This window comes from Monodon monoceros, unplaced genomic scaffold, assembly GCF_005190385.1.
Source record: "Monodon monoceros isolate NGI ecotype Baffin Bay Population unplaced genomic scaffold, NGI_Narwhal_1 Super_Scaffold_5, whole genome shotgun sequence".
NCBI classification, from domain to species: domain Eukaryota; kingdom Metazoa; phylum Chordata; class Mammalia; order Artiodactyla; family Monodontidae; genus Monodon; species Monodon monoceros.
Window position 1 is genome coordinate 24244713 of NW_021703782.1, and position 13121 is coordinate 24257833.

General features: G+C 45.4%; 1 protein-coding gene across 1 annotated transcript in view; it reads right to left on the reverse strand.

The window, feature by feature from the left end:
- IPPK (inositol-pentakisphosphate 2-kinase) overlaps positions 1–13121 on the reverse strand; it is a 49622-nt gene that overhangs the window by 28713 nt on the left and 7788 nt on the right. Inside the window, exons 2-6 of the mRNA XM_029201725.1 lie at positions 12729–12776; positions 10517–10612; positions 7559–7625; positions 5388–5509; positions 3902–3991 (exon numbers count right to left, since the gene is read on the reverse strand). Coding sequence (XP_029057558.1) covers positions 3902–3991; positions 5388–5509; positions 7559–7625; positions 10517–10612; positions 12729–12776 — 423 coding nt within the window. The remainder of the gene's footprint in view (positions 1–3901; positions 3992–5387; positions 5510–7558; positions 7626–10516; positions 10613–12728; positions 12777–13121) is intronic.

Sequence of the window (13121 nt, forward strand, 5' to 3'; positions counted from 1 at the left end):
TGAACAAATTCTTAGAAACATACAGCTACCAAAACTGACTCAAGAAGAAATAGAGAATCTAAACAGACATAACAAAAGGCTGAATCAGTAATCAAAAATCTTTCAATGGGGACTTCCCTGGCAGTCCAATGGTTAAGACTTCACCTTCCAGTGCAGGGGGTGCGGGTTCAAACACTGATCGGGGAGCTAAGATTCCCACATGCCTTGGGGCCAAAAAAACAAAACATAAAAAACAGAAGCAATATTCTAACAAATTCAATAAAGATTTTTTAAAAATCTTTCAACAAAGAAAACCCCAGGACCATCTGGCCCATCTTTGCTACTGAATGCTACCAAATGTTTAAAGAAGAATCAACACCAATACTCAAACTCTTCCAAAAAACTGAAGAGTAAAAGATGGAAAACACTTCCTAACTCATTCTATGAAGCCAGTTATTACCCTGGTACCAAAACTAGACAAAAGCATCACTAGAAAAGAAAACTACAGACAAATATCCCTCAAGAAAAAATCCTCAACAAAAACTAACAAACCACATTAGCAGCATATTAAAGAGATTACACACCTATCATCAAATGGGATTTATCAAATACAAGTGTGGTTCAACATATGAAAATCAATCAATGTAATACACCATATTAATAGAAAGAGGAAAACAACTCATGATCATCTCAACAGATGCAGGACAAGCATTTGACAAAATCTAACATTCTTTCATGATTAATAAAAACAAAACAAAAAAACTCTAAAAGAACATCTTTCACAAACTCACAGTGAGAACATTACATTCACCAGTGAAATTTTGAAAGGTTTACCCCTAATATCAGGAACAAGATAAGGATGCCCACTCTTACTATTTCTATACAATATTGTACTCATAATTAAAAACAGAATTACCATATGATCCAGCAGTTCAACTTCTGGGTATATACCCCAAAGAATTGAAAGCAGAGTCTCAAAGAAATATTTGTACACCCATGTTCACAGAAGTGTTATTCACAATAGCCAAGAAATGGGAGCAGCCCAAGTGCCCATCAATGGATGGATGGATAAACAAAATATGGTATATACATTCAATGGGATATTATTCAGCCTTAAAAAGGAAGGAAATTCTCACACAACCTACAGTATGGATGAACCTTGAGGACATTATGGTAAGTGAAATAAACCATAAAAGGTTTTATGGTCATAAAAGTCATAAAAGGACAAATACTGTGTGATTCTGCATATATGAGGTCCCTAGAGTAGTCAAATTCATAGAGATAGAAACTACAATGGTGGTTGCCAGGGGTTTGAGAAAGGAAGAAATGTAGAGTTGTTTAATGGATGCAGAGTTTCAGTTTTACAAGATGAAAAATGTTCTGGAGATGGATGATGGTGACAGTTGCACAACAATGTAAATGTACTTAATGTCAACGAGCTGTACACTTAATGGGTAAGATGGTAAATTTTATGTCATGTGTATTTCGTCACAATTAAATATATATATTAAAAAATCAGTTGTATTTCTATGCAATAAACAATCTGAAAATGAAATTTCTAAAAATTCCATTTACAATAGCATCCCCCAAAATAAAAAATTTAGGAATAAGTTCAACAAAAGACACATGGATTTATAGGCTGAAAACTTTATCACATCGCTGGAAGAAATTAAAGACCTAAATACATGGAAAAACATCCTGTGCTCACAGAGTATTAATACTGTTAAGGTGGCAGTACTTCCCATACTAATCTGCAATACGTTGGAATCCTTATCAAAAACCCCAGCTGCTGTCTTGGAAATCGTGAAGCTTAAAGACATCTAAATTGGAAAAGAAGAAGTAAAACTCTATTCACAGATGGCATGATCCTGTACATAGGAAATTCCAAAGAATCTACAAGAACGCTACCAGAGCTAATAAATGAATTCAGCAAAGTTGTAGGGTACCAGATCAACACACAAAAATTAGTTGTGTTTCTATACCCTAGCAATAAACAAACCAAAAAGGAAATTAAGGAAGCAATCCTACTTATAACCACATTTACAATATTCCAAAATAATACCTAGAAATAAATTTAACCAAAGTGGTGAAAGACTTGTACACTGAAAACTATAAAATATTGCTGAAAGGAAATTAAAGAAAACCTAAGTAAGTGGAAAGAGAGCCTGTGTTCATGGATTATAAGACTTAGTATTGTTAACATAGCAGTACTACCCAAAGTGACCTATAGATTCCTGAAATTTCTGTCAAAATTCCAAAGTCTTTTTTGGCAGTTATGAAAAATCCAATTCTCAAATTCACATGTAATTTTAAGGGGCCTCAAATCGCCAAAACAATCGTGAACAATCAATCTTGAAAAAGAAGAACAAAGCTAGAAGACTAACACTTCCTGATTTCAAAACTTACTACAAAGCCACAGCAATCAAGAGTGTGGTACTGGCATAAGGACAGACATACAGACCAACAGAATACAATAGAAGGCCAGAAATAAGCCCTCATATATATGGCCAATAGATTTTTGATAAAGGTGCCAAGACTATTCAATGGAGAAATGATGGTCTTTTCACAAGTGGTCCTGGGAAAACTGGATATCACATGAAGTTGGGCCCTTACCTAACATCAAATACATAAACTAACTCAAAATGGATCAAAGATCTAAACATAAGAGCTAATACTATAAAATTCTTAGAAGAAAACATATGGGAAAAGCACCATGACCTTGGTTTAGGTAAACATTTCTTGGATATGACACCAAAGGCATAGGCAATGAAAGAAAAAAAAGACAAATTAGATTTTATCAAAACTTAAAACTTTTGTGCAACAAAGGACACTATCAACAGAGTAAAAAGGCAACCAACAGAATGGGAGAAAATATTTGCAAATCACATATCTGATAAAGAAATTAACATCTAAAATAAACAGAGAACCCCTAAAACAACTAAAAAACAAACAACTCATTTCAAAAACAGGTGAAGAATTTGAACAGACATTTCTCCAAAGAAGATATACAAATAGCCAATAAGCACATGAACAGATGCTCAACATCCCTGTTAGAGAAACGCAAATGAAAATCACATGAGATACTACTTCCTATCCATTAGGATGACTATAATCACAAACAGGGACAATTAACAAGTGCAAGCGAGGATGTGGAGAAACTGGAGCCCTCATACATTGCTGGTGGGAATATAGAATGGTGCTATAGCTGTAGAAAACAATCTGCCATTTCCTCAAAAAGTTAAACAGAATTCCCCTAAGACCCAGCAATGCCACTGCTAGGAATATACCCAAGAGAACTGAAAACAGTGACTCAAACATGTACATGTACGCGCACATTTATAGCAACATTATTCACAATAGCCAAAAGGAAAAAACCCACATGTCCATCAATAGATGAATGGATAAACAAAATGTTTCCATACAATGGAGTATTACTCAGCCATAAAAGAAATGAAGTGCTGATAAATGCTACAATGTGTATGAACCTCAAAAATATTATGCTAAGTAAAAGAAGAGAGTCACAAAAAGCCATAATTTGTGTGATTCCATTTATAGGAAATGTCCGCAATAGGCAAATCCACAGAGATAGGTGGTTGCCAGGGGTTGGCAGGACAGGGGGTGACTGCTAATGCGCACAGGACTTCTTTTCGAGGTGATGAAATGTTTTGGAATTAGATAGTGGTGATGGTTGCACAACCTTATGAATAAACTAAAATCCACTGGATTATATATTTTAAAAGTGTAAATCTTAGGATATGCAAATATCTCAATTAAGAAGGAAAAGATGAACATGAAGTACTTTTGAAATAAAAAGTAAATCATATCTATGTTTTATTTTACTCCTCTGAAAACTCTAGGTGGCCCAGCCATTCATCACAAGGCTCTGTGCAGGGAGGGAACCCAGCTGGTCAACTCTTCTCACCTTGAGGTGCTGGTGCATGCAGTAACGACACACCTTATGCTTCATCTCATGCGTAACATCACTGGAGAAAGGAATAAACCCACATTTTGGCTGCAAAATAAACAAGTAAGGAAGAAAAAAAGCTTAGGGAGAAAACACATACCTTTAGGTAGACATATAACTACAGGATAATGAAGTGCAGCTCCCAGGAGAATCAGCAAGTGTTAGATATAAACATTCCCAAAAGTTGCTTTTATCTTCAGTCCCCAGTGGGAATTGATGCCTCCCCCACTGCATCACATAAATATCTCTTTGCCACTAGAGAATCCAAAGCCAGAACTCTCACTGGGGAAGAACAGTGATGCCTCAATTGCTAGCTTGACAACAAAGAGTAGCTTTGTGTTTTCATCATAGAACAAGACTGGAAAGACTCTAGGAGTGCAGATCTGCCACACACTCCAGCCCCAAGAAGAAGAACCCTTGGTCCCTCTGATAAGAATGTGTGAAGGGGAAGGTGCCCATATGGTGGCTGCTGGGCTCCCAGAACATCTGAAACTCTAGTTGCCTTTTAAAAGCCATGATGTCTGGGCACATACAATATGAAAGACCACTGCCTAGCGTCCGGGCACTGAAGATCACGCTGCCCATCACTTGTGACGCCTGAGACACTCATCCTCTGCTTGGAGAAGCAGAACATCAGTCCACACTGAGCACCCATGGATATGAATGCTCAGGGCCAAGAGCATGACCCACAAGTCACCACCAGAGGTTTGGAGGAAGGAAACGAATAACAAGATATCTGGCAGGCTTCTTTAGGGAGACTCAGGTGGCCACTCTGGACACTGAGCCACAGAGCTGAAGCAGCGGCCTGGCCCTTATCCAGCAATCACTGCCCTGCACTAGACAAGTGACATCTTTTGTCGCCTCCTCCTGAGGATCCCTGCCACGACAAACCAGGGCCTTGAGAGACACAAAGGCTTCTATGCCTCCTGGAGGTCTCTCCTGAGCATTCTCCTGAGAAGCAAAGGAACAGAGTGTCACCCAGTCTAAAGGGTGGTCCTCAAGCTGAGCCCTTGGAGCATGGCATGCAGTGTCACCAAGCAGCCAAGCAGGCACAGCTGGGAAGGAGGTCAAGAGAGGCCCTGGCAAGCTGTACCCTCCAAGGAAAATAAGCAGAGTGGAGCCCATGCTTCCTTCTGGTGGCCATCGGCTAGCACTTGTCCCTGGCTAGTTCCCTGTTATGACACCTGAGAACGAGCCTAAACCTGGGGGTCTGGGAAGCCATGCCCCTCAGGTCTGGCCAGGGTAAGGAACCAGAATAGCACGGTGCAAGAGGCACGCACAGAAGGAGCAAGAAGTAAGCCTACTCTCTGCGAGTTGGGGGGCTGCCTAGGTCATGGGGCCCAGCATGGGCAAAGTGCACTCCAGGCAGATGACTCATAGATTTACAGTCTGGACCCACCTTTCCCTTTTCCCCCACACCATTTCCCCCTTGACAAAAATTCACCTTGATCTCTACACACAGAATCGGCCGGTGCTCTGCAAAATGGTAGGTCTGAAGTCTGGCTAAATTGGGAAGGCACAGAGCATAACCACTGAGTGTGTCCAGGTCCTTGTCACAGCGAGATTCTGGAAAACAGAGCAAGGAAAATAACTGAGGATCAGTGCAAGAGAGACAAGATGACTCCATGGCAACTTGGACTCCTGTTGGGGAAGGATCAGCCTTGCCCAAGAGAGGGCTGGCCTTGGTCTCCACTCTTGAGAGGTCACCTCTAAGCCTTGGGATGTCTTGCCTGAGGATTTTACCTGGGAACCTAGACTCACATGAGTATAATGCTGCGATCTGTGGTAGGAGTTTGGGGCCTATAGTATCAGCTTGACCTCCAGAGGGGCTGGAGGCTGAGGGCAGCCACACAGGTGGTCAGCTGTGTCTATATGCCCAAGCCCCAGCAAAAACCCTAACCCTTCTTATCTCAGCTGGTTTTAATCTGTGCCCCTTAGCTGTAATAAGCCATAACGATAAGGGTAACAGTTCTGTGGGTCCTTCTAGCAAATTATCAGACCTGAGATTGGTCCTGGGGACCCCCCAAACTGCAGCTCTCATGAGTGAGGGTGATCTTGGGAACTGCTCCCCAATTCTGTGACTCCCTTAACCCAGGAGCTCAGAGAGGAAGGAGACAACAGCCACTACCTTCCTTTTAAAGCTTCCTTCAGAATACACAAACACCAATATTTCCTCAGCACTGACTGCTAGAAGCTATATTGTAGACAGTCACATAAGATATGGCCTCTTGGTCCCAGGAGAAGTCAGCTTTCCTCCTTCCACATAACAAGGCTGACTATGAGTCATTATTACAACAGGGGACGGTCTTATTACTGTTACGTCGTATAACTGCCAATTATAAAACGAATGACGCTGTGTGGCACTAGTAACTAGATGGCAGAACCACAGCAGGCCTCAGTCTGTCTTTGTCTAGATGGGGAAAACAGAGCCAAGACACAGTCCAGGCTTTGAACAAAGCTGCTGCCTCCTTCCCCTTCGTTGGTCCTCTCCATCCATGAAGCCCTGCTCCTCACTGCTCCCCAAACTGAGGGCTCCAGGGCACAGCATCCTGTTTTCTTTCATTTTCCTAATCAAACATGAAAAGGATTTTATATTGACTCACTGCACACCCTGACTGCCTGGCTGTGCTTTAGGAGGAGACATTTCACTCCTCAACAACACAGGTTTTACATCTTTGCCTCTGACTGTGACAGGAAAAGCTTTGACATGGTTACTGTCATTATTGCCACGAGCAAGTGTAGGGAAGGTACATGAGGTACTGAGGGGAAAATACGTGAGGTGACGTGGGGCAGTACATGAGGTGACTGCGGGGAGGGTACGTGAGGTGATGGGGGAGGGTATGTGTGGTGATGTGGGAAAGTTGTGGGAGGTAAAGGGGGGCAAGGTTTGGGGGGTGACAGGGGGAAAGTATGTGTGGTGATGGGGGGAAGATATGAGAGGTAATGGGGGGAGGGTATGTTTGGTAATGAGTGGAAGGTATGGGAAGTAATGGGGGAAGGTTTGGGAGATGATGCGGGAACGTATTTGTGGTGATTGGGAAAGGTACGGGAGGCGATGGGAGAAGGTCTGGGAGGTGACTAGGGGAAGGTATGTGTAGTGATGGGTGGAAAGCATGTGTGGTGATGGGGGGTGGGGTATGTATGGTGATGGTGGGGAAGTACATGAGGTGAAGCGGGGAGGTACAAAAATTCAAGTCTCTCACCTTACCTCAAGAGGATGAGCAGGTTGGGTGGTGCCAGCTTCTGGGAGAAGGTTTTCAGGACTGCCACCCTCTAGGGCCTAGCCCACCCTCCAGGGCTCAGGTCTACCCCGGTTTTCCTTTGGACTCCTCCAGGCACCCCCTGGAGCCCACCTTCCCTTCCCTAAGTCTCCCTGAACTCCTTCAGCTCCCTCTTGGCTCCCAAATGCATTTTTATTTTTATTAATTTGTTCTTGGTCATATATTCCCTGCAGTGATCTGCAAATCTGATGCCCCGAATTGTATTCATGAGCTCCTAGGATTTCTACCCCTGATAATAAAGTTAAAAACTGTATCTATATCTACCTAAGATGAGTAATAACTTCAAACACATTTCAAATGGAATATTATAAATTCGTAAGTTAGAAACCCTTACCTGGTCTTTCACACTGTACCTTTAAACAAAGCTGTTTCACAAAATCTAAAGGCAGCTGAACAACTTCCTGTAAGAACAAATAAGAAGTACTCAGTGTGGAATGCACAACAATGTGAACGTACTTAATGCCACAGAACCACACACTTAAAAATGGTTAAAATGGTAAGTTTTATGTTATGTTACCATATTAAAAAAAATACCCAGTATGTGGGTTTTAGGAATAAAAGCTGCTCTGTTATTTTAAGGACATGTCCAGATTAAACAGACAGGCTAAAGTTTCTGTGCACTAAGAGGAACAGGCCCTCCTCAGAGCAGCTGGTGTCCACAGTGGTGGTGGCCAGAAGCGTGCCCCATGTCACCTAGTCAGTCTCCACAGAGGGCTCCTCACCCAGCTCCTCTGTTCTCACGGCGACCTCATCCTCATTCTCAGTGTCTGTGGACGGCAGAGCAGGGGCCTGAGGCAGTTCTCTGCCTGCAAGAAGTTCCTCACCAGCTATCTCCTCAGACAACCTGAGGCTCCTCACATTTCCATCTGAGAAGCAGCTCAAGGAACAGGGTCTAGACCAAATATTAATCTCTGGGTGAGATGTCCTGGGTACCCATCAGCCACAGGACTCAGGATGGCCAATATTTGGTGCTCTGGGTCAAAAAACAAAGGAGCAACTACTCTCTACTATTTCTTGCAGTCTCCCAAACTAAGAGTTTCTATTTAATCCACATTGCTCATCACCTTCCCCATGTTTCCAGGGTGGCAGAATTCTGACTTCTAAAGGAATCCCAAGGCAACGCAAGATACCTGCCTAGAATGAGAATGCTGGGATCCTGTCCACTTACATGCCACACCTTCTCCATCATGCCCCGTCCCACCTAGCCTCCAGCTCACATGAAGACAGGCCTAGACCAGTCCCCAAACCAGCCAGGCAGGGCTGGAGGCAGCACGGGTACAAGGGGTGTGTCTGTCACTCTGTCTGAGCCTTGCTCTCTCACCACTGTGCTAGTTATGTCTCATCCCAGGACACAGAAGAGGGAAACACTCTCCCCAGGGCTCCACTTTAACCTAGCTCATGCCATCAGTCAGAGAAAACAGCATCATTTACAAATGCTGATTTTGCCTGAACATGGTCTTGTTCGGGCCAGAGATGTGCTCCGTATCCCACATTTCAACAGTGCTGGGCCTGAGTGGCAGTCCTCTCTTGATACTACAACTACCTGGAGGAAAAGCAGGTTGTGTTTCACTCTGGCAGTGTCTTCACGTGAAGGAGATATGTCAACGGGATGAATATTCCCGAAATGTGACCTGGTGGGCTCACCTCATATGCCCAGAGCCTTGTGCACTGTGGACAAACAGAATCAAACCTGGAGCCAGAGCATGCCCTGGGCCCTGGGGGGACACCCCAATGCTATTCCCACCTGCCGGGCTGCCACTGGCTGGAACCCCAAGCTCTTCACCATTCTCCTTCACTGCTGGCCCCTCCTGGAAGAAAAGTCTAGAGCCCCCAAGTGCTGTGAGACAGAGAAACACTCCCACTTGGCCAGATGAGCATGCTCTCTCCCCAAGAAGGACACTGGTAGTTGGCATACCTGCATTCACTCACACACCGTCCAGGCCAAGAAGTAGGTGGCACCCAGCACGCAGACAGCTCAGAGACTCAGGCTCTCACAGGTGGTGGGTTTCAGGCTTTCACAATTCAACAGGACAGCTGGGGACCTCACTAGGGGTGGTGCCAGCCCCCAGGATGGCCCCCGTGACCTCTGCCCCTGTGTAGTCCCACTCTGCCTAGGGCTGACCCGTAAAGGCCCCAGGATGCTGTGGAAACGACAGACACAACTCCCGAACAGGTCATCCCTCAGATGGTGTACTGGGGGAGTCAGGGCCAAGTCACAAGGATGCTCAGAGCCCTTCAGAGAGGCCACATTGGGAGGTGCTGAGGCCCCCAGTCAACAGTCAGCACCACACTGCCAGCTCCACGGCTCTGGGCCACCCTGGAAGAGGATCCTTAGTCCCAGCCTACAGATTAGACTACAGCCCTAAGGAACCCAAAGCAACATCATCCACAGTACTTCCTAAGCTGTCAAAGGATGACCCTCCTTGGAGGATGTTTTGCCGTCGGAGCCATTTAAATTCTACTTTGCTAGGCAATCCTGAAGCTTCAAAGAAACTTTTACTCAACCTTCTTGGTATCATTTTTCTCAGGATGGACACAAGGTACAGAATTTACAAAACAGAGGCAGTGCTCCCTTTGTTCAAAATGACAAACCTGCTAGTCTGTTCAGGGCTCTGATCTAAGACAAGCAGTCAGGCCAGTGTAAGCAGAGAAGCAGCAGTGATCAAAGTGGAGACAGAAGAATGGCTGTCCCAGGCATGGACCAAGGCCACTGGCTCTGAGGATTGCCAGGATCACAGGGCCAGTCCACTGTGGCTTCTTACACTGCCCTCTCCATGAGTGTCTGAACAGCAGACCTTGCCTGTAACAGGCACTCCTCTCAGTCACTGAGACCAGAAAAAGCCAGCAACGCAGACCACCTGCAGGTAGGTGGAGGCCATCACCCCACATGGGCTTCAGCTAGGTGAGACCAGGTCACACCTCCCAGCATGGGGATCCCCTTTTCTCCCTAACTTGCTCAAAGGTGCCCACTGAAGGCCAGTGTTGCTGCCTGGACCTCACTAGAGAGCTCTCACCAAACTGAATGCCTCCATGAGGGCAGGATGGTGAAGGCCAGGAGTCTCAGCAAGTGCAAGTATCTCTGAACCTCGTGCTAGAAAATGGGAAGGGCACTATCTGCTCTGCTATTTCACAGTGCAACAAGTGAGGAAAGCACCTGGAAACTCTGTAACTAACACAGTGTGGGGGTGGGGGTGGGGGGCCGTATCATTGAGCAACTTCCAAACCATAAATGAGAAGTTGATACAGAACAGGCCCATGAATTTAGACTACATTAAAAAAAAAAATCACTTACCCCACAATGAACATAGTTCTCTCCCAAAAACTCTTTCATGACATTTTTGCCGAAGTCCACTATGTTCTGTAGGTGCTGAAATATTTCTTCCGAGGTCTGCAAAAGAGAAGGACAAGAAGACCTCAACGACCGGGACCTCCTAGACTCTGACACCACCACAAGCCCCTGTCACATACAGGGCTGCCATGTATGTGGCCACAAAAAGCCACCAGTGGCCCTGGACCTGGAGAAAGGTGAGCCTCATCATGAAGACTGCCACACTCACTGGAGCTTCTGTCCCACAGGGCCCCCAGGCCCACCTCTGCATTGTACTCAGGGCCCCATGTGATTGTGAAACCATAAGTTTGAGAACCATATCTGTGCCCCTGCCTTCCTCCCCACCAGGAACACACGTGGATCCCGCCAGTGGCCCGTGCACACCTTCTGAGGAATTCGACTTTAAAAATCGGTCCCATCCAAAAATCAGTATTTAGATGTTATTCTTCAGCTTCTAGATGTAGAAATAAAATATTTTCTCCTCAGAGGTTCTTAAAGAATCAATAAGCTGTGAGATTTAGGTGAGACAGGAAATCATTGCTGTATCCCTCACTCTGACCCAAGGCGAGAAGTGCAAAGTGTTGATCACAGGTCTCGCTCAGGAGTGAGACGGCTGTCTTCTTCAACCGCAGGCTGGGAGGCGCCTGACACATGGCTCCGGCTCTGGGGAGGTCTCAGTCTGAGCTGCCACCCAGGCACCATAAAACAGGCAGACCACAGTCTGCATTCCGGGGGACTACTGTATTAGAATGAAGCCTGTCAAAAAACCCCAGAACACGCCCAGTGGCTCCGTAAGTAGAGCTGTGGACACAGGGCTTCTGACAAAAAGCTCTTCTTATTGACAGAATTAACACACACAACTCCCCACAAATAACGCAGCTGGCATCACACAGTGCCATTTATATAATAAAGAAAGGCAAATTGTTACCTTGGAAGACATTGCCTCAATAAATGTAAACAGGAAAAACTGAAAATAGAGGCATCCAGAGAACGCTGGCCCTTCACCGAGGCTAGGCTCTGTAGACCCTGAGTGGGGATAGAGGGGAGGGGAGGGGGGCTAGAGGCAGCCTCCGAGATGTTTCTAGTTTCCACCTGGATTCCACAGAAACAGAACCACCCTGCACAATTCTCTTCAGCAGCTGAACCCTCCCATCCTGTGCCATCTTTCTCTGCACTAACCACACTGTCCCCAGATCTCACTGCAGCCCCACTGTGATGGCAGCCCCCAGCTTTCTCCCACAGTCCCCACTCTTCTTTCTATGAAGCTAACCTGCAAGTGTGCCCTTCATTTGCACAGTCAGCCACCATTGATACCTATCAGCCATCCACCTCACCTTCTTTTCTGGCTGTTTCTCCATAACTCAAACGAGGTGAGGTAGTGACTCATGCATGTCTCCTACACCCTGATCTTGAGCCCAATTTCTACTCACCACGCAACAACCACCAGCCCTGCCCCCACTGTGTGGGTGTGACGTGCAGCTCCTGCCTCTTCTCCCCTTTTAAGATAAGAGCCTATGCTCACACCTAGCCCCTCTGGACCTCCCTCCTTCCCCCCAGATCATGAAAGAGTAAAGGCTCCCACAGGGCTACGCCATATTGACCGCTGCGACCACTTAGATCAACACCACAATGACATCCCGCCTCAATGTATAGAGACACTGCAACTCAATGGTCAGCGGGCATACAACAGAACAACAATGGCTTTCTGAGGGTGTCCACGGTACTCTGCCTGGTTGACTCAGTGAATAGAAACACAAGGCTCCATCTGAACTGCCTGTTGTGACTTGTAACACTGACTGTCTACCACAGCATCACAGACTTCATTTTCATTGATACAATTCCACAGATGGGGAAACGGAGGCAGCCGGGTGTAAGAAAATCGCCAAGGTAAAGCCAAGACCTGGCCCTGGGTTCCCCAGCCACAAGCAGAGCTCTCTGAACTAGTCAGGGAGGCTCCTGGCTCAGTACCCAGGGACTAACCATGATGACCCATAGTGACCCCAGCAGGTCAAAGTGCTGAATCCAGCACAAAAGATGGACACACTGCTTTCGGCATTGAATGCTTGTATCATATTCAAATTTCTAAAGTTAGCATTAAAACTTCTGCATCAGAAAAAAATCAAAGTTTTCTTAAATAATTATTTTAATGATTGGGTGGCAAATCCACTGATCTTACCTTCTTCCTATTAGGAGGAAACTTCAGAAAACGAAGCACCACACAACGCTATTGGAAAATAAAACAAAGTCTGATTAGTACCCACCCAAAGCCCGGGGATAAGGGTGGGTGGCTGTGGATAAGGAGCCATCCTCAGCAGTGCAGATGCTGGAAGCCCCACAGGCAGCCAGTGCCCCAGGGAGGAGGTGGGGGCCAGTACTGGGCCACACATCTAAAGACACAGAGCAACCAGGAAAACCTGTGCTCTCTGACCTAGCCAGCCCACTCCCAGTAATTTATCTTAATTAAAGACGCACAGAAGATTTTAGCTACTGCATATAAAGGTACTGTTTATAATTCCAAATAAAATGGAAACAACCTAAACAACCAACAATAGTAGGATGGTTAAATACA